General features: G+C 30.9%; 1 protein-coding gene and 1 long non-coding RNA gene across 14 annotated transcripts in view; one reads left to right on the forward strand and one right to left on the reverse strand.

Annotated features, from left to right (window-relative positions):
• Positions 1 to 22,699, forward strand: part of Letm1 (Leucine zipper and EF-hand containing transmembrane protein 1) — a 43,793-nt gene that overhangs the window by 1,273 nt on the left and 19,821 nt on the right. For 5 of the 7 annotated variants that reach the window (XM_080174753.1, XM_080174756.1, XM_080174758.1 and 2 more), the window contains exons 1-7: positions 11,251 to 11,814; positions 15,006 to 15,104; positions 15,700 to 15,805; positions 18,525 to 18,782; positions 19,214 to 19,322; positions 19,618 to 19,686; positions 20,031 to 20,086. In XM_080174753.1, coding sequence (XP_080030879.1) covers positions 15,056 to 15,104; positions 15,700 to 15,805; positions 18,525 to 18,782; positions 19,214 to 19,322; positions 19,618 to 19,686; positions 20,031 to 20,086 — 647 coding nt within the window. In that variant the 5' untranslated portion in view covers positions 11,251 to 11,814; positions 15,006 to 15,055. Of the gene's footprint in view, positions 1 to 11,250; positions 11,815 to 14,231; positions 14,335 to 15,005; positions 15,105 to 15,699; positions 15,806 to 18,524; positions 18,783 to 19,213; positions 19,323 to 19,617; positions 19,687 to 20,030; positions 20,087 to 22,699 lie in introns of those variants that run through there. The other 2 variants (XM_080174755.1, XM_080174754.1) reach the window with 2 other exon arrangements.
• On the reverse strand, positions 5,272 to 10,255 carry LOC145330167 (uncharacterized). 7 transcript variants are annotated; one of them, XR_013883288.1, is made up of 8 exons: positions 9,687 to 10,255; positions 8,935 to 9,017; positions 8,312 to 8,373; positions 7,886 to 7,948; positions 6,780 to 6,960; positions 6,544 to 6,665; positions 5,796 to 6,065; positions 5,272 to 5,601 (listed from the first exon to the last, which is right to left on the reverse strand). It is a non-coding gene; the product is annotated as an uncharacterized LOC145330167 (long non-coding RNA). The 7 variants fall into 7 exon arrangements; XR_013883287.1 differs by having other exon boundaries at positions 5,796 to 6,104; XR_013883286.1 differs by having other exon boundaries at positions 5,796 to 6,104; positions 6,544 to 6,678; positions 9,687 to 10,254.

Genomic DNA, 22,699 nt, shown 5'->3' on the forward strand with positions numbered 1-22,699 from the left:
GGGGGTTGCGATTTCTATTGGTATCCTCCCCCAAAATAGTTATAAGGTTTCCTAGGACCTTAGAGAACCTACATTATAAAGGAGAACCATATCGTTCAGTGCTTACAGGCAGAATTATTGACATCCTGTTACTTTGATAAAAGGATAAATAGACAACCCTGTAAAATATTTGTTTTTGAATTTACAGATAAACATGCCAAATAGTGTAATAAAAATTGTGCAAAGCTTTTAATGAAAATATTTACTTGCAATAACCTACACTGCACTGTTATGTCTGTTTTTTGTCAATCAAATTCTGTACTTTTCGTCAGGGATCTGAAGGGATAAGACAATGGAAGATAAATTGATGCACACCCTAAATTATGATAAACAAAATTAAAATTATTGATGGAAAAGTTAGTACACTGAAGGATTGTACAACCCAAATAAGATTAAATAAAAGTGTTCAATGTAATTAAATCCAACAAATGAAAGAATGTATTGAGGGCCAGTTTATTTTACACAGTCTAATGTCCCCTCCCTCCCTGTTGCTCTTCACACTTCTAAGTACCGCAAATATGGGCGTAGTAAGAAGCTATTAGAGAGGTGATTGGTTCTAATCACGTCTCTAATAGCATTTAAAATAAATACAATAAAGCCTGTACCGTACCTACTCCTGCTACTTTGTCAGATGTATGACAATAATAGTGAAGGTCGGTGGGAATGTGTTAATTAAAGTAAAATCTATCATCAATATAGGTAAACTTTCATATCACAATTGATTGAAAGACCGAACAAATGCTTTGAATTTGATTGCTAGAGCATTGCTTTTCTTAGTGCTAATATTGTCACACCATAGCATAGTAGTCTTTAATTTAACGTTAAAGATGCGCCTGGTGTCTTAATATTAAGAACATACATATTACTTATGGACGCACGACATTTTTTTGTGGTAAAAATAAAATTGTAACTACGACTTCAGTAGTGCATTTGATGATGAGTAACATTTTCACTCCTAAATTAAATACCAATTTCATTAATAAAATCTTAAAAAATGAATTTTTAGTCCAGATTTAACGTTTAGGTTTCACTACAAGTTCCACTACAGAATTTAACAATTTAAAATGATAATTATGCATATTGAATTCTATTAAAGTCAAGAAAAAATTCCATCTAAATCAAAACTTTTACCCCAGAAGTTTTTCTTAATGTGCCAATATGAACATTCCAAAAAAATGGATGTTTTTGTTGTTATGAAACCATGAAATTTATGCAAGGAAACTTTTCTGTCAGAATCCCTTATTCTGAAAGTGAAGTACCCGTATTCTGCGCCCTTGTTTTTAAAAAATATCATTTAAAAAATTATGTTTTACAGCAGTTTTGCTTATTTATTTAGTGCTTAAGGTAACTTAGGTGATGGGTCTTTCTAATTGGAATGGCTTTTTGAAAACAGTGGTAGAGTAAAGGGGGGAGGCGGAAGTGACACTTTGTGAAACCAAAACTAAAAGTCGAAGGAACTCAACTTATTAAAGAGTTAAAGCTCTGAGATTTGACATGGCAGTTGCTTTAAAGAGGTATAATATGGAACTGTGAAGAAACGGCGAAAACCGCCGAATTGTTTTCGCTTTTCTCGCCAAATGCAAATATAAGGAATGACAGGAAAGTAGAAGGCTGCTAATGCAGGAGAAGTGTGGTTTTACTAGAAGTAAAAGGCCGATCAATGTATTTGCACTTGACACTTACGATTTTAATATTTTTAAAAATATTTCAAGTGTCAAGTGAAAATATAAGGGAAATTTTTATGAAAAAAATATTATCTCAGATGATTGAAAATTATCTTATTTGACGAGAAAAGGCAAAATTAAATTTCGGCGGGAAACGGCAGTTTTCGGCGAGAGCGGCGGTTCCACCGCCGTTTCTTCACAGTTCCATATTGTACCTCTATAAAGCAACTGCCATGTCAAATCTCAGAGCTGTAACTCTTTATTTAGTTGAGTTCCTTCGACTGTTAGTTTTGGTTTGACTTCCGCCCCTTCCCTTTAAAATTATTTTATTGTTGGCTTGAATACTAATAGTGAAGGTAGTTTCCGCTGAAAAAATAAAAGAATTTTAAAAACTTTTTCCTTAGTGTAATGATTTGAGCTTGTGTAACCAAATTTCTTTACGTTTATTGCTTTGTCTTTAGAGACCCCATTTTAAGTAGCAAAGCTACTCTATTTGTCTTATTTGTTGGCTGGTCTGTTGGTTAGTTATAGAAAGATTTAACTCACAAGGAACATACCTTGTTTTTGTCTCTTACTTTTTTTTTTAAAAACTCATAAGAGTTAGAAAATTTAAATTGGAATCCAAGAGAAAAAAGAAAGTTTAACTAAAAGTGTATCCTTATTGAATCAGAGAGATGGGTTGATTATTACACTAGTCCCCAAAGTTTTACAGTACAGTTTTCTTCTTCGTTGGCTTAACAAATTTGGGGACTTTTACCTGAATTTTGGTTGGCTGAATTATTTCAGTGTTCAAACATTTTAACCGCTAATTTTTATCTACAGAAGGTGTAATTTTGTGTGCCATCATTGGGGATGTACATCAATTTGTAGGCCATTGTCTTATCCCTTTAGATCCCTGTAATTGAATAACTAATGGTATTCCAAAGATAAAGAAGACAATTTATTTCAATTTCAAATAGGTTTTTGCTTATGTAGGACATAATCTTCCTTGTTTTATACATCAACATTTCTTTTGCAGTTTAATTGAAATTTTTGTGAGGTTTATTACTTTGATTTCAAATACCCTATTCTAAAATCATAGTTTTAGAATAACTTGATAACCTCTATTTAGCCTAATGTATAAAAGTTAAAATTTTTCTTAAAATTTAGAATTTTATAAAATATGTTTAAACACAATTTTTGCTCCGTTTACTTAGTGAAAATAAAATCTCTTTCTTTAAAAAATTCACCAATTTTAAAGGATTACAAAAAATCACATTACTGACGCAAATAGGTTTAAAACAAATGATCTGAAGAAATGATGTAAGAAATTTAAAAATAGAATATAAAATAATAATCCTATAGCAGTTCAGACATAGAATTAAATATCTCTACTAGCATCTAAAAAATAAAGATTTTTCCTTTTTAAGCTCTATTTAAAAAGTTTATACTTTTGCTTTTAAAATCTTTGTTTATTAACACCCAAGCCAGGGTTCTAACGGGTAAGACAATGGTCGATAAATTGATATGCATCTCCAATATATAGGTACACAAAATTACCTGTTGATTACAATTAGTGGTTTAAACGTTGGAATACTCAGCATGATGAACCAACCAATCAAAATTCCACAAAAGTCCCCAAAGTTGTTAAGCCAAAAAATAAGAATATTATTATAAAACATTGGGGACTAGTGTAATAAACAGCACATTGCCCCCCTCCTACCTGCTGAAAACACCTACTATGTTTAAGAATCCTTGACCCTTTCCCCTGCAAAAATCCGTGATAAAGCAGTTTGAACTGCCTCGAGTTGCCTGGTGCCTGAGTGTCTGGTTTACCCTATAAAAATGTACATACACATATGTACGGGAGAATCTAAATAGATTTGGACAGTGCAGCTTTTTCAAGACTTTATACCTGAACTAGCGGTTACACCTCTAGAAACCTCTATGGGCACTCAAAGTTGGAGTGGGAGAAGCCGAACCCCACCCCACCCCTTGATTTTGATTTAAGTTTAAAAAAGAGAGATTTTTTAAATATATATTGTTTGGGATGGTCTTTTTATTGGAGGGTGAAGATAACCTCACCAAAAATATTATAACCTTCCTTTGATCCATAAGAAGCTTCATTGTAAAGGAGAACCATACCAGTTCAGCGAGATCCTTCGCTACAGACAAAAAGCTTTATATAATAGGATATTATTTTCGATGGATTTTATTACATGATACATGAGCATTAAAAATTGCTGTTAAAACAAGAAGGTATTGGGATTGACCCTATGGACAGAAACTTTATATTGTAAATTGGAATTTGACTGAAACTGGCAGGATCATATTTCTTGGTTTGTTTTGCTTCCCAGGGACCTGTCCCTAACTCCCTTCTCCATGAATATGAACTAAAAACCAGGGATCTAAAGGGATAAACCAATGGCCGATATATTGATGTACATTGTAAATCCCCAATGATGATAAACTAAATTTTCTCTTTTGTAGATTACAGTTGGCAGTCGAAACGTTTGGACACTCAACTTAATGAACCAACCAATCAAAATTCAATTAAAGTCTCCAAAGTTAAGCCAACGATTAAGAAAACATTATGATCAAACTTAGCTTTGGGAATTAGTTTAATAAACTGACCAATGTCCCCTCCATCCTTGACTAGATTCCATAACCCTTTACATTTGTGTTACAAGTCATAGCGACTCATTGTAAAGTGCTACATGTGTCCTAAACATTAATGTTCTTGGTGTTCTCTATAATTCACTTCCGAGAATCGAACCAGATTTTTAAAGATTTTATATATAATGATGATAATCTTTGCCTTCAAAAAGGGAGAGTTGAAAGAAAAAACTCAAGACGCTAATTTTAACCTACAGATTAAGCATCCGAATCCGTTATTAAAAAACGGATTCGGATTCCAAAATTGACCAAAAATTGGGCGGATCCCAGATTCGGATACGGATTGCTAACCCTAATATAAACATTCTCAACCCTCAAAAGTAACACATAGATGGCTTAATGGCATAAATTTCTTATAAGACTTTGGAAATATCAAGATAGTAATATGCCAAATTGGGATATTAAAAGAAATTATAGATTAAGTTGTACTATTTACTACTGTCATTATTAAACTTCTTCTGAATTAAATAGGCTGCAATGTCCGAAATTACTTAGTTCAAATATTATATAAAAGTACATACCTATGTAATATATCCCAGCTAACATTTTCATTGAAATTCATTTAAAATTCATCTTTTTCGCTTACATCTATTCATTTAAAATCATCATGCCAGAAAAATGAAAATCAGGGATATATCAGAATCAACTCCCTTCTAAAATGGCACCGATTTTGATGATTATAGAAATGAATTTTAAATGAAAATCATTTTTGTGAAGACCTGACTTTTAAATGAAAATCATTTTTGTGAAGACCTGACTTTTAAATGAAAATCATTTTTGTGAAGACCTGACTTTTAAATGAAAATCATTTTTGTGGAGACCTGACTTTTAAATGAAAGTCATTTTTGTGGAGACCTGACTTTTGAATGACGCGGCATTAAAAATTCATTTAAAAATAATAAAACAAACGAAAATCTATAAAAAATATATATTTGGTAAATATTTCAATTGATCAGACATTTTAACAGCACCACAATAATAGATATTATAGGTATTATAGACAGTTTTTCGCGAACATTAAAATGATAAAGCTAAGATACGGCCCTTCAAGGCTAACAAAACTAGTATATATGTCATTATTTTTATTTTGTGGAAATTGTCTATAATAAGACGCTATACATGATTTTCCAGTATGACTAAGAACCGGTTCAATTCCTGCAGAAATTAATCGGTTGCAAAGCCATACTGAAGACTAAATTACCTACTTAATTAGTCAATAAGTTACAATTTTAGGTATTATCCTCTTAGAAATTTTTTTTCAATATTGAAAATTTGAGTACCCCCCCCCCCCCCCCCCCCGAACTATGAACCGTGGCCGCAGCGCTCGGCCCCCTTGCCTGCCTAGCCGCAGCGCTCGGCTCCCTAGCCTAAAACCTAACCTAACCTAAAATAGTTGTTCGTCGGTAGTCGGGGGGGGGGGGGGGGGGGGGGGGGTACAAAATTGAAAAAAATTGAAAAAAAAATTTCTAAGAGGATAACGCCCAATTTTATTACAGAATAGGTGTCAACATGAAGGATAGAAGGCGTTGGTGGTGAAGAGGGAATCATCCCTTCCCCCCACCTTCCCCGTGTTCCAACATAAAACAAAGATAATAATATCCATAAAAGTGAAGTAACAATTATTCTGGTGTCAGAATAAGCAGAACATTTGTAAGTAAATAAAATTGTATAAGTTGTTATTAAAAATTACTACCTACTGAAACAAACCTTTAAAGGGCTTAAAAATGACTTGTAAGATACTAGCGGCTACGCAAGAAGACTCTAGAGGCACTTAAAGTTGGGGGGGGGGGGGATAACAATTTTGGGGGAGGGTACAACCACCCTCCAAAGAGAAATCGCCCCTAAAAACGTATTCCCACCCCCCCCCCCCCCCCCCCGATAATAATTATTATTTTTAAAACTAAAATTTTAATTTAAAAAAATAGGTTTTGGGATTCACCCTCCGCAAGTGACCCTAAAGTCCTCTAGGGGCTAAGCCGCTAGTAATTTATATATTACTAGGGCTCTACTTTCAAAAGAATATGGAAGGGCAGAAAAATAGCCTAAAATATACCTACACAGACGTTTAAAAAAAACATAACCATCCTAAGACCTATATGTATCAGATAGTGAGATCCTTTGCTACGGTACAGACAAAAAAAAGCTTACTACTTTATATATTAGGATGATTGTATATTGTAGGTACATAAGAAATACATTATTAGACAATATAATAAAACCCATATTCAGCACATAAGCAAAAAAATATGATAAATTAGGCTTATAATAATTAAAACATAAAATTACTGAAGTTTTTTAATTTAAGAGCTGTAGTTTTAAACTTATTGATATTTAAAGACATTATTGTTGTTACACAGAATAATATCATTAAAATATCAATCAGGCAAGAAATAAATCTACGAGTAATAAAATAATACTCACTCGAGTCTTTGAAGTAAATTAAGAACTTTGGTTTTTGACTAGAAATAAAAAGTAGGTTTATTTGAACAGTACTGGCTAAGAAAGATTGATAAATTATTAAATTATTGTTCTTCTCGACATTGATCTTCTTCAACTCTGCGCCCAGGACTATTGCGGATATGTTGCACACAGATTTTGGTATCTGAAATATTAAATTTTTTTTATTTATTCTGTAAATTGTCTTTTTTTACTTTCCCTTTTACAATGATTTACAAAATAAGAAAAAAACAAAGCTATTATTGTGATGTGTATGGTTGTCTCAAGTCCTTGTAAGAAAAATTACAAAGAAAACTTTATTCCTTAAGTTTCTTCTTTGAAAGTTTTACTATCTATTATCTTAACTAATTTAAAGAGGTAGTTGCACGAAATGCATTTAATCTTGAATTTAGTGAACTGCATATCTTTTTCTGTTCAATAGTTTAAATTACATCTAAAGGACATATATTTAAAAGAATTTTAATTTTCTACCAGGTAGTTTTAAAATATCAAGATTTGAAAATCATATTTTATTTATATTTGCAACATAAATGGAAGTATGAAATAAAACATAGAATAAATAAGTCCCTCACACAAAGTGCCTACAGAGCTTGGAATCACCCCCCTTATTTTTTAAAAAAAATGGTGTTGTTAGTTTTTTTTATAAACTAACCCTTTAAGGCCCTAACCCTGTGGGGCTACCCAATACAACACAACATAAACTTACCTATCCTATAGTGACAAAAAAAATATTTTCAATTTAATTAAAATAAAGAGTTTTTTTGGTATACCAAAAAAATAAAAAGTCGAAATTTTAAAAAATGTTAAATTTTTAGCTTTTAGTTTCGACATATATATGTACAATGTACATATACTAGACAGACAGGCAAAATCCACTTGCAAATTATTGGCACAAATCTAAAATGTAAAAATACGATTGCTCAATTTCTTCTAATTGTAAAAACATACGGACGGACGGATCAGTAAAAGGACCTCTATTTATAAAAAGCTTAGTTTAATCATTCATCTATTTTCTCAGGTCATTAGGCATACTGGAACTTTAATAAAAAGACTTTTTTTGTGAATCTTACCCTTAAGTTCTGACGGACTGGCGGGGCAGTGGTGAACTAAACAGAAGCACCAATTCTGCTCAACTACAATCAACACAGAAATAAGCTTTACATAATATCTAGCATCTTAAGGGATAAGTCTAAAAACAATAAATTTATAAACATTTGGACACAACTAGCTAGGACAAAAGTATATAATATTTTTAAACCAACGAATATAAGAAAGTGTTTATATAACTTTGGGAGTGTATTGTATAGTCAATTGTCCCCTCCCTCCCTGATTACCACAATTTTCAGGAAACTATAACGTGATTTTAAAAGTTTCTAGAATGCTTTATCAAAATTAATTTTACAAAAACTTCTATTACAGATAGGTACATTTATCAGATGTAATATCTAGTTTTTAAAAAAGATGCCAAATCCCTTATGCAGAGTCTTATTTCATTCCTTGAAGTTGAGTCCCAACTATAGAATTCACAATCACATCCACCCTTGCTCTCATTATTCACCTTAAAACAAAACAAGGATGACAACATTCATAAGTTTCTTTCAAAGCACAAAAAATCATGGAGGGACAAATGGATAAATTGATTAATAGAGCAGATATACAGCTGTCATAAAAAAGCAAATCATGAATATTACAAAGATATGTTAACCTTGCTACTGAAATCGTTCAAAGGATATACCAAAAAAAATATGCTTCTTTAAAAAAGATAAGTTACCTACTTTGTATGAAAGGACACTCAAGTTCAACTCAACTAACCAATAAAAAAAAAAGGGGGGGGGGGCGAATGTGCCACTTTTTGAACCCAAAAGTAAAACACGCATGATCTTAGCCCATAAAAGAGTTAAAGCTCTAAAATTCGGTAAAGCAGTTGCTTACGTGGAGAACAATATGGAACTGTAAAGAAACGGCAGCGTTCACAAAAAGTGGCACATCCCCCCCCCCCTTTTTAAAACCCTTAAGTTGTTAAGCCAACTAATAAGAAAATGTAATAATAAACCTTAGGGGACCAGTGTAATGAATAGCCCATTGTCCCCTCCCTCCCTGACTAAAAATACTGACAAACCTGAACTCAAAGAAGGCAGAAATAATGTTCTTGCATCTCATCTTTATCCCCTCTGCCTGGTTACATATCCGACAAACAATAATCTAAACATTATTTTCTTTTTACATACCTATCTTAATTATGATTAATATAGTTTTTTTCAGTCCCACTTTGAAACCGATTAATATCTGCTGGATTAGAATCGGTTATCAGCCATACCAAAAAATCACGTAGAGCATCGTATTAGAGACAATTTTTGACAATCATAAAATTAATATCAGTTTTGTCGGCCTTTGCCTTTGGCCCCTAGGGGTAAAACAATGGGTTTAATCTAACATTTTTTTATTTTACTATCCGCGGAAAGCTGTCTATAATACGATGCGACTAATAACACACCTCTTCAATAAACGTATCTGATAAACAATATCTTGGTTTGATAAGGCTATTGAATTTAGTAAAACATTTGGATAAATATATTTAGTTTTCTACTGCATGTACAATTCCAAGGCTTAAATAACCATGCATATGTCAGTAACCACTGAATCGATTGAGTTAGTAATATATTTTTTATAATCTTTATTAAACTTTAGATAATAATTTCTGCAACAAGGCTATATGTCAATTTTGATCATGTTTAATTATTGGAACTTTAAAAAGCATTTTCTTTAGGTACTTGGTTTTTAAAACTTTCCGACCATTGTTTTCTCCCTTTAATAAGAAATTCTAAGTAAGTGTCTCTGAGCTTCTATGTTAAAAAATTAAATAGTCCACACCTGTACGTCCAAAACTTCTTAGCTGGAAGAATAAGGTTACATTTGATGGACTTTTGGCTCCATCTTTAAACAGTCAACGAAATATTTAACAAAAACAGGCCATCTAAAGTTAAACAAATAATTCGAAACATCTGAAAATATAGAAGATTAGTGAAAAGTATGATAATATTATGAATGAGTCGCATACAGTAAATTTTAGTCGAAAATGGGTTTATTTCTTAACTTCTAGAAATAGTACGCTTATGCAATGATTATCATAAATATTAACTAAAGTTTTTACATCTAATTATATCATATAATAAATAAAATAGAACAGAGATAACAATTTGAAGTCTATAAAACGCGAACATACAAGCTTCGCTTAGTAATAATAACCGTTGTATTATTTTTAATTTCAAACTGTCTGCTGTTATAATATGTACAGAAAATTCTCACCTGTAAAAATTCCTCTCATATAAGAGATTAAAATCGTCCATAAGCAAAACTTTTTTGAAATACTTTTATTTTATATGATTTAAACTGTTTATTTCATACAATTTTTTAAGTTTCAAGAGAGCATAATCGTTTAATTATTACAATTTTCTAGATGATTTGATTTTAGGAGTAAAATTGTTATGCAGAAAATGTCCAGTGAATGCCGCGTTTAATTTTTAAATAAATAAATGAAATGTCGTATTACGGTATTTTTAAAAATTCTCATTTTAATAACGGACTAAATGAATTTTGGATGAAATTCATTAAATTTTTTTAAAAACATAAAATTGAAATATGCATGCTACATCATCTTTTTTTCACCACTAGACTTAAAAAAAGATTTCTTTAAAAATTAGGAAAAATTACAAAAATGAAAAATAAATGCTGGTCATTCACTTTTCATTTTCAATGAAAAAAACATTCTTTTCATCTTTCAGGCATTTGGGGGAAAATTACAAAAATGAAAAAAAAATGCTGGTCATTTATTTTTCATTTTCAATGAAAAAAAGATTCCTATCATTGCTATGAATTTGAATTTGTCATTTAATTTTTTTGGAGAGATGACGCATGTTTGACTGGGATGTATGTATCTTTTTCTAAAGCATAAGTATCTATGTATTCATGCATCATTCTTTATACACATATAATATAGATAAACCTTCATAATTGAATATGTGGATATTATTATTGTTCTTAATTATGATTTGGTATTTCAAGTTGGTCTGTATAAATTAAGGCCCACAAAGTTTTGCCGTTTGTATTTTGGTGCTTTTTAGCTTCTTTAATTAAATACTTGGTGTATTTTTCTTTAAACAGTTTCAAAATGTACTAAAGAAGCAAGTTTTTAAAAACTAGTGATAAATGTGAATTTGGCCTAAGTTTACAAGAAATTCTAGTCAGGCCTTTTTTTAGGCCTATCAGTAAAGGGTTGCGTCAGCAAGTAGGGTATAATGTAGCCAGAGTAACATAAATAGGGCCGCACAAAATTGGGATAATATTAAATGGCCGTGAATGTGCACGCGATAGGTCTGCCAACATGGCTCAGCACTGCGCAGGCCTAAATTTTCCGTGGTGTGTTTATCATGGAGTGTTGAATGTGAAGTGAAAGGGGACAATGCCCCCCCCCCCATAAATAAATATGTTTAAATGATTTTCTTCTTTCAGCTAGATTTGTAAATTTTTTAAATCTTAAAGAATGATTTTAGGAAAAACTACTTTTTTTATTTACAGATTACTCCCTTGTAAGGAAGCAAGGAGAGAGTAACCCCCCCCCCCCCATCTACTCTCCCTGCACTTTATACACTCGAGTTCAAAAGGAACGCAAACTCAAATTTTCTGCTTCTAAAGTGTAGCACTAGCAAGCGGACTTAAATAAGCAGTGCAGTAGACCTTCCTCCTTCCTTTAACTTCAGTAAAGTGCCACATTTCTACCTGTGAAAATATAAAAAAAATACAAACGCAACAACAGTTATATAACAAGAACAAACAACACCTTTGCAATAATAAAAACAGTGGACACTTGAAAATTAATAAATTAATTAACAGTTAATAGTATGATGAAATGTTTGTAAAAATTACTGAAATTATCTGTGAAAATAACGTTTCTGTGATATTTTTGAAATCTTTTATTATTTAAGTTCGATAGAAATTCAAGGTAATATTTTTTTATATCAATTTGATTGCTTGAGTTTCTTAGAATTTTTGCAGTTTCTTTTTCAAATGCAAAAGTTGCTAATAGAACCAGAAAAAATGTATAAATTCCAAATATATGTTGTTTTAAACTTCAGAAAAATGCTTTTGAAGTATATTGCAATATTTCTACTGAGATTTCTTCTCTTAAATCTTAAAAAAAGACACTTTTTCAACTAATCGAATCTTAGGTTAACATTATCAATTAACATTCATTTTAAAGGTATTTGACTATTTTTCAATTTAAAGGAGAACGTAATTTAAAGAAAGAAATACAAAATTTTTATGCAACTTTGACTGTTGAATATTTCAAGTGCGTCAGACAGACGCTTTAAAGTTTCTCTGGATTTTTCCATATAAAACATTTTGTGACGAAATTTTCCACGTTTCTAAAAGCTGTCCTTGTCTGACAACCTTCGAATTTGCCTTAAATATCTTATCAAGTCGTAAATTTTATATTTTATAAACAAAATCTTTAATAAATAAAGGATACAAAATGATATTAGTTGTACTATGACCTTAGAAATTTAGCTTAAAAGCCTTTGTTACATAAATTAAATTGTTTTAGATAGAAAAAAGACTTTCATCATAATTTTACAGCGCGTCGAACTAGATTCATTGAGCATTTTTACATAGACTTCTAAAAAAAAGTCTACAAATCTCTTGAATTTGCCATTTTATAATTTACGATTATTATATTGGAAAAAAATAATATAAGCCTTTTCTAATATTTTAAATAATCTAATACCTAGGTAATCAAAACAAAAAGAAAAAACAAGTTTTCAAATTTCTATATTTTTTTTATCTTTGACTTTAAAGCAGTAAGCACTGCCTAAATTAAAGGGGTAAATCATTTTATCTTTCAAAATATTATTTTTTAAACATTTTTTTAAATTTCAATTGGGTCGAATAATGTATTTAAATTTCAACTTTTTGATAAAATGTTTTCCTATTTAGCCCTGTAAATTACGCAACAGAAAGTACTAACAACATACATACAACTATAACAAGAGGTTGCGTTGCATTTTCCCCTTAAAAACTAGATAATATGGCCGTCTGCTAGCTAGCTTAGTAAATTGTATCATTGCCATTTTAATGATTTATTAAAATTTCTCTTTTGTTTTCAATTTAGTGACTTATTGTCATAAGCAAAAACATAAATTTTTATAGGAAAATGATATTTTAAGACTTAAAAAGGTAATATTATTTAGTTATATAGGTAATTTTTATTGAATAAGATTAAATAAAGTACATCAGTGATTTTTACATTAATTTAAATTTACATTTGACATTCAATAAACTTCAGATTTGGAATGATATCTCTTGTTATTTAATGCTAAGTTTTTTTGTACAGTCTTACATCTACAGGGATAAAACCAGAAAAAGCGGGTTTCAGTGTGCCCCATGAAAATTGCATTTATCATTCTACCCCGCCCCCTTTCCCTCCTAAATTTTGATGGGAAGTACATATTTGCGTCAAGGAAAATGACGGAGAAACGGCGGCGGGGTCGGAGTAAAGAGGCCTTTTTGTTGTTCAGAGACAACGCAACCTCTCGGAGACAGGGAACCAGTTTGGTTCAAAGTATTAATGCAGCAATTCAGAGAGTGACGGGGAAAATTGGCTGTTTATTACACTAGTCCCCTAAGTCTTACAATAAGTTGAGTGTTCAAGCGTTTCAACCACTAATTTTTATCTACAGAATGGGTAATTTTGTGTGTCATCATTGGGGATATACAAAACATAAATTTTAAGGTCATTGTCTTATCCCTTTAGATCCAAGACAGCAATTACTATACAATTATTAGGTATACAGTAGGAGATTGAAATATTTTAATAAAAACTAGATTAAAATCTTTTTATTTTAACTATTTTTAGAAAATATATTCCTAGTATTATTATTATTGAAATTACCTTAACTTAATATGTTAATGAAATTACTAGCAAAAGTAAAGAAAAGGATTAAAAAATAGAAATATTGTTCATTCATACTAAAGTAAAATTTATATTTTTTATTTCAATGTAAATTGTTTTCTTTCTGTCCAACTAGCAAAAAAAGACTTATCCCTTTCCTTTCTTTATTGATTTTCTCCATATATATAAAAAAACAGCTGATTCAAGCACCAACCATTCCAATTCTTGTTAGTCAACTTTTTACTACCTTTCTTAAAGCAGTTTGTGATAAAATATAGTGCTCCCATTTTTCAAAAGAGTCAAATTTTAGTCCATAAAAAAAGATTTCATTAAATTATCATAGTTTTAGAGTAAAAATAAGTACATTTTATTTTCATTTAATATATTTTCATTATATATGTTTTGAATTAGGTCATATATATTATTAATGTTGCTTTGTAAATTATTGAAAGGTTTATTTTTTTATTTCTAGTAAAACTATAATTGTGATATCAAAATGTTTTATATAATGACAATTTTAATTAAGAAGGAAAAAAGATAGCATTAGATAAATTTTGCTAACCCTTTTATAAGGTACAAAGATATTTAAAAATATAATTTTTTTATTCCTTTGTTATGAGTAAATAATAAGGCAATAAAAATCAATTGCAATAAAATGTTATATGTATCATTGTATATTGTATTTTACGTGTAAAAAGATAAGGTGTAAAAACACATTTTTTAGACAAAAAAATAATTAAGCAAATTATTTCTTAAATCTTACATATATAGACTTTGATTTGATTTTTAAGATATATTTTTTAAGCTATTCTCCGGGCGCTTGATAAACACCATCAACCATTTGATTGTACGACCTTAGTTCAAAAATTCTACCTTTTTTATGTTCTTTCATATACATAGAAAGTATTTGGAAGATTTTGGAACATTTTTTTTTTAAAGTTGGTATGTTTTTCAACCTATTTTTAAAAAAATATACACTATTCTAAGACATGAAGATATATTTCGATTTTAGCAAACATTTTCAATTCATTTTGTCTAAAAAAATATAGGTATGAGACATTAGATAACAGCAAATATGATCAAAGATATTAAACATACATTGGAACACCAATTCATTTTTTTTTCTTTTTGAAAATCTCAAGCATTCTTTGTTAAGATTTTATCAGATAATCTAATAATATATTTTTCATCAACATGTTCCTGTTTGGTTTTAAAATAATGATTAATGTAGTTTTTTTTTTTAGGAATTGACTGATAAATATCTTATCCTCTGACCTGAACAAAGATAGTTACCATGAGCTATATTCTACAGGGTTCATCCACTCTTCTGGGGCCCTGTCTAGGTACGTATATTTTTTCCACTGTGGCTCCGAAACCAGTGAATATTCGTTAGGAAACAACCTGTTCTTAACCATATTAACCATTTATGTTATTGTAACACGAATAACAAAGTAAAAATCAGAAAATCAATAACAGTTTTGCTGGCGTGGACTTTTGGCCCCCAAATGCAATAAAAACGGGAACTAATCTTATAATCCGCGGAAAGCTGTCTTTAAAACGATGCGAATAAAAAACTATTATTTCTTCTTTTGTTGATTGCATGTATATTGTATAGGATTGTAGAATATACTCCTAGAAATTTTATCAATATTCTTCTCATGTCCAAACAAATTATTTATTTAATTATTATGTGAAGTTAGATATGGCAGGTGTCCCACTTAAATATTTAAAACATTGTACTGAGGGAGAAATTTAAATCCTAATTGCAATAGTTGGTTTCGAACCTGCATCTAAACTTTAAGTTATCATCCTTTAACCATTCGCCCCCTTAAAAACAAGTAGGGAAGCCTTTATTGATTAAATGTTGTCCAATGGACCCATTATTTAACTTACAGACGACATTGCCAATACAAAAATATGAAAATAATATTTTTCTAGGTAACCTTTTCGGACGCGAGGTGAGCAAGTTCGCACCCTGCGTCTGCCTGAGGTGCAGCAAGATCTTGGAGGCAGCATTCCAGCCACCCACCACACAGCCATCCAGGTACAATTGGTTGTTGTTTAGTATTTTTAATGTACAGGTAAGAGATACATACAACTGTAGGATAAAGATGATAACATATTATTCCCGCGTTGTGCCTTGAAACCAATTTATATCCGCTTTATTAGAACCGGTTCTGAGACATACTGTAAAAAATGTGTAAAATCGTATTATTTCTAATAAGATATGATAAATAAGTTCTAGGTACTGTTCTCTTCTCCATGTCTATATAATATAGGTAGGTATATCATTAGATTACTCAGTTATAATCTAAATAAGCTCCTCATTATGAAATAGGCCAAATTTAACAATGACAGGCGTCCCAACTAATGAATTAAGTATCTTATTCTAAGTACGAGTTGAAGAACGGTTTTTTTAGTTAAATGCATTATGAATCTAAATATTTTATTAATTGAAACAAAACAGTAATTTAATACTTTTACAAAGTCTAACAATACTAAGGTTTCTTTTGTTATTTTAGCTAAAAAGTTAAAGACTTTAATTTTACGGCTTTGCTAGGGTTATATAATAGATTAAAGGGAGACTTACTAGCTATATAGATATGTACAGTACTTAGGTAGCTAATGTATTGCATTCAATCTCCACCTAATAATATCTTTATGGGTACCTATATAAGGATTTACAATTGAAAATATATATTTTAGTAAAAAAAGAAAAAAAATATAGGTACCTAGTGTCCTTTTCTCTAGAGATGTTATGTAAAACGAAATTGATATGATTCTTTGACACGTTTATGAAAATAATATGCAAGTATTTAGAATATAGATTTTTACTTACCTACCTACACGTTTCATTGAATTGATGTTTGCAATAGCTACCTAGTCGCTTCGTCTCTAACATTTACGAATTTTTAATTATATTTTTATTAGGTAATTTATTTTTAATATTTTCAACAAAACAGAAAGTTTTATATGACCAATGGGTAGCTTTCCTTGAAAGCAGTTGCGAGAACTTTAGCTTAAGAAGAACAAATATATCTTATACTTGCAGATACGCCCCTAAGGGCCTCTAGGGGCCCTTTGGGGGAGTGGGGAAGTAGACTCCTTCATTTTCAATTTTATTTCTAAAAATAAAAAAACGGGAAAACATTTTTTGGAGGGTGGGGAAATTTTTTTCCATGGGCGATTTCTCCTGGGAGGGTGGGTGTACCCTCCCCCAAAATAGTATAAAACCTTTGAGAAGCTTTGTAAAGGAGAACCATATCGTTTCAGTGAGCGAGATCCTTCGTAATACACATAGACAGAGGTCCTTCTACTTTTTTGTGAGGATTAAAATGGAAACTTTTGAATTGTTGGCACTTTTCAACAAAACCTTGCCATATTAATATTAGAAATGTTTTCAATAATATGAAGAATTGTCTAGTACAGTTCAGTTTCATAACTGTCTTATTATGAATATAAATGTGCCAAAAGAAGCCATCCGTGGTTCAATTTGAACTCGAGATTTTTATCTAATTAAGTTTTCCATCTTTCTGTTATATTGAATAGGTAATACTTTGTTTTTATTAAAATATTATTATAAAAAAATCCAGTTTGAAAAAGGAGACATGGCACCATTGCATATAAATTAATACTCCCAAATTTTTTTAAGGCAAAAATATATACTTCTATAATTATAATATTGGGAGGAAGAATTTTTCTTTCATTTTCCTATTCCTAACCATACTAATAACTAAGTAGATTATAAAAAACAACATTCCAATTTAAAAAATAAAATAATCTTTACAAATATTAAATAGGTGGTTTTAACTTATACCATATGTGTTTTGTAATACAAGTTTTATCTTACAAAAAAAGATAATTATCGTATAACTAAAGTTCATTTTTATCCATAATTATCTTTTTCATACTCAAATTTCTTATAAAATCTATTGTTTTTAAAAAATTACGTGTTTTTTCTTGGCCCACCTAGCTCTTTTATTATGCAGAAAGCTAGTTGTTTGTTTCTCAAAATAAAAATGCAATCCTACGTAGAAAAGAAAGTCCTGGAAAGACGGCTGCCTAAACTTATTTTCTTGAAATCAATGCCTAAATAAAGTTTTCCATAATGCGTTTTATTTTTTTAGCTTAAACTTATATTTCGAAGTTAGATTACCATTCCTTTTTATTGTCATTTTACTAATGATTAATTTTTTGACGCCCCTGTTAAAAATGTACAGTTTAAGCTCTAAAAAATCTAATTTGATTGAAAGCTTTTCAGTTGCGCAAACAATTTCAGTTAAGTCTGTATTTCAAATCTCTTTTTTTACCAAAGGTGTAAAAAAGTTTTTTTTTTAACGAATGAAAAACTGTAGATTATTTCAGTACAACTTGGATCAGCTTTTATAAGTGAACTTAAATTAGTCTTATTTTCATAATTTTCATCTTTCCTAAAGTTTATTTTTAAAAGTATAAGACTCCATATGTAAATAAGTACCCTACATATTAGATCATGGATATTTTTTAAAAACCGGAACAGTTAAGTATAAAAAAAATCATTTGATGATTGTTATTGTTGCGCTACTTAAAAAAGTACACCCCCCTATTTTTTGTGGTCAAGTTACACCCCCCCCCCCCCCCCAATAAAAGATAAGGATAAACCTTTCAGGGACCCATAAGAAGCTACCTTCTAAAGGAGAAATATATCGGTTCAGCAGTTAGCAAATTCTTACGGTACACACACACAGGCATCCTTTTACTTTATTATAAGTTTTCTTTTTCAGAATGCATCACCACCACAGTTCAACACCTTTTTCGGCAACAGCCGCCGCCGCAGCCGCCGGCAACAAATACTACTTCCCGCCGACACAGGACTACGTGACGGCGGCGGTGAAACAGCGCTACACCACCGAGATGTTTCGGCAGAAGTACTACACCTCCTTCACGTCCCAGATACCCGTGCTGGGGATACAGAGTCCCATGACGGTCAACCTGAACTTCACGTGTGGCCCCGACATTGCCAGTACGGGGATACAATACAGGTATGTAATATGCATAGTTACATATATTGCATGATTACACATATTCAGGAATGACAGTCAGATTAGTTTGAAAGTAACAGTTTTAAATAATATCTTTAGAGAAATAGATTTTAGGGGGGGGGGGAGTTATAAGAGCCAAAGTAATTTAGGTCGCTAGTTAGTAAATATAACTAAACTATAAAAATAGTACAGCAATCACTATGATAATGTCCGTAAAAGGAAAAAAAGGACATAGTAGCAGAGTATGCCATAGGGGAATGTCTTGGCCCAAAAAAGGCGCAACTCATTACCATGCAAATGTAAGATTTTCAGGCAAAGGTCGTGCAAAGAGTTGGTTGAAAGATGGGTGTTACTAAACCACAGGTGTTTGGACAGGGCTGCTCTTAGTTATCCTGGGTTGTTGGACCTTATGTGAAATTTTTGTTATTTAGGTTTCTGCACACGACCCCCATCCTTAACAAGGATGCCAGCAGCAAGATAGAGGAGACTGTCAACAGACTCAAGGAGAAACAACAAGATACACTTGCAGAAATTTCAAAGGTACCTATTTCATTCTTGTTTTCAAGCCGTAGCTTCTTTACTGATATGTTTTTTTTACTTGAAAATACCTAATGGATTTATAAGGTTACACCAAATTTTCTTGTCCTCTAATTAATTGAAACTCGCAGCGGGCTAAAATAGCGATACCTTTCATTCTCCCCCTTTACCCATTCCCTCACTCCTTCTGGATGAACGAACTGACTAATAAAGGAGTTCCATGTTAGCAACCTAAATTCATATATCATAAATTTTAAGATACCAATCCATTTTAAGAATTAATGAAATATCCATTTAGGTTGAAGACCTGGAGAAGAAGATAACAGCTGTGATAGAACAAGATGAAGAGTTGAGCAGACAAATCAAGGCATAATATACTATACAAGACTGAGTCACCAGCTAACGTACATAATACCCTTTTTTATGTAGTAGCTGCTCTAAAAATTAACTTATCAACGTAATAATATGTTATTTACATCTGTCAGAGATAGGACAATATGTCAAATATAGACACATTTAGCAATTTCAGCTGATTTTTACGTGATTTTGGGGGGGCAACGCTTCGTAGTTAAGACGACCTTTGTATCTGCCCCCCAAATTTTATTTTAGATTTATTTCGCTTGTTGACTAGGTAAATATTTATCATTAATAAGTACCTGATATAAATATAAAAATCTACCTGACTATACCTATAGTATTTTATGCATACAGGTTTCTGTGGAACAAAAGAAACAACTGACCTCGGAGAAAAAGACTATTTGGCAAAAGTAAGTTTATTTTAATATATCTATAATGCAGGGATCTAAAGGGATAAGACAATAAATGAGAGATTGATTTTAAAGAAAACTATCATTTCTGCAGATTAAAATTTAAAAGTTTAGACAAGTAGCTATTTTGGGACTAACCAATCAAAACTCAATAAATGAATCCAAAGTTTTTTAGCCAAAGAACAAGATAAAACTTTGGGTACCAGTGTAATTTATCCAATGTCCCCTCTATCCCGATTATAACAGCAGAACCGTTCAAACCAATATCAATGTCTTGGGATGTTTCGTACATTTTTCTTAAAATAAAATCCCTAAAAATTCAATGTTATTTTCCTTTCTCGATAGTACAAAATTTAAAAGTGGAGAGTGAAAAAAATAATTTACATGTTATTGATTTGCTTAGCAACCGAATATGTAGGTCACTCTTATCTAGTGTGTTTTACTGTTAGTCATACTTATAAATATGTTTTATATCCTATTATATGAAGCAGTAAGGTTTTTGTCTGTAGATTAAGATTTCGATAACTAGTAAACCAATTAAAATCTCAATTTCCGGGAAGGTTTACATAAGAATTGGGATGGTTTTAGGTTATTTATTCATAGATTTAAATCTTATGAAGGTTTTAGTATATTTTCATGTCCCTCCATACCTCGTAGAGTCCCTAGATGCTAGGGACGCAGACGTTAGTTACATATCTAATTCAGTAAAAAGATAATACTTGTTTAAAGTTAAAAATTGTAGAATGTTATTTGGTATTGCTTAATTCCTTCCAAGCAGCATATCCTTGAATATAAAAAAAGATTTATAAAGTACAATAATTTACCTATATATATTTCTGGGTATATTGCAATAATAATGTTAAAACATCCTACAGCAGACAAGGTTATATGTCTAAGGTCATTTTCAATTTTATTGAAATATTAAACAATTAAAATTATTGTACAAAATATACATAATATATATTTGGGTAGACGTAGTTGGAGAGTAAAATGTAATACAGTAAAAGTATAAAAGAGTGAAGATGAATGAAAGACTCTAATCTTAAGCATCTCTAAAGTGACTCACGCACAGGAAAAATCTGGTAAAGAGTATCTGAGCACATTTAAACTTGCAGAAAAAAGTCAAATAACCCTTTATTACTCAATTTTTTAAAGTCTTGGACTCTTTAAGAATTTAAGCATCATCATAAAGACTTGATTGCATGCTTGCTAGCACACACCCAAACACACAACCCTCACACACACCTATACACCTGTATAGCCTTGTGCTACACACCTCACACACACACACCCAACCACACACACACTCAAACACACACACCCAAACACCTGTATAGCCTTGTGCAAGTGACATGCGTTAACTAAGTAAATATCAAGGTGTCACACTCTGACCCATGTGTTCTCAGGGAGCAGGAGGGTACATCTGTAATTTATAATTTATAAAAGTCTCCTAAGTTTAATAAACATGTGTTATTTCACTCGCTGTCCTGAAAGATGTCCTCGTAGAGTTATACATACTAGCAGTGTCCAAACTTTTCAATCAATAATTGTAATCTAAAGAAGGGATAGTTTTGTTTATCTTAATTGGTGCTTGAATTCAATTAATCGTTCATTGGCTTATCCTTTATTATCCCTGTGTATTCATCAATTATCGTCTTTAAAAACATAGAAAAGTTCAACATTGTTTGAAATAAGATACACAATAAATGCAAAAATTATATCCTCTGATTTATTGTAAATAAGTTCTTTTTCCAAAAAAATAACAACAAAAACTCAAGTGGATAAGTTTTAACTTGACCTAAAAAGTAAAGAAAAAGATAAGTTTGTATAAAAATTGAGGTATTAATCTTGGAGGGAGGGGACATTGGGCTATTTATTTTGTAAAAAGGTTTTCTCATTCATTGGATTAACTACTTTGGGGATTTTTACTGAATTTTAATTGGGTGATTCAGTAAGTTAAGTGTTTAAACGTTTTAACCACTAATTGTAATCTACAGAAGGGGTAATTTTGTATATAATTATTGTTGATCTACATCAATTTATTGACCCTTTAGATCCCTGAGTATTAATATTCACATGAAAGTGCATGTGTCCAAGTTTTTTGATGTTGCTGCCAAGCAGTCTAGTATCTAGTACACAAACAATGAAACAAGGATGACAACATCCATACATGCGAAGCTTTACATCAAGACAATACTTCAAAATGTCTACATTAGTAAAGCATTGAAAATATTGGAAGACTTACATACCTACAAATATTTATTGGAAGATTTTAAATTGCTTATAATAAAATATGCTTAATAAATATCTACCTAGTAGTTTGAGTCGTAGTTATGAAGTTTTTATGATTATTACATCGTTTCTAATCAGACCTCATAGCTTGAAAACAATTTACTGTACCTATTTTATAAGATTGTACCTTATTGTCATAATAATCTTCATTCAGCGTTCAAAATTATAGATAGCTTCGCTAAAGAGCATACTAAGAAATCCTTTGAAGTGACACACGTAGCAAATTAAAAATGTGTTACAGCTTAACTTTACAGAAATTCTGTATAATTTAGAATGATCTAATAAGTAAATTCAAATTGAGAATAAGAATAAGTAGGGTAT

The sequence above is a fragment of the Acartia tonsa genome, chromosome 10 (genome assembly GCF_053477335.1).
Source record: "Acartia tonsa isolate MP-2025a chromosome 10, ASM5347733v1, whole genome shotgun sequence".
In the NCBI taxonomy this organism is placed as follows: domain Eukaryota; kingdom Metazoa; phylum Arthropoda; class Copepoda; order Calanoida; family Acartiidae; genus Acartia; species Acartia tonsa.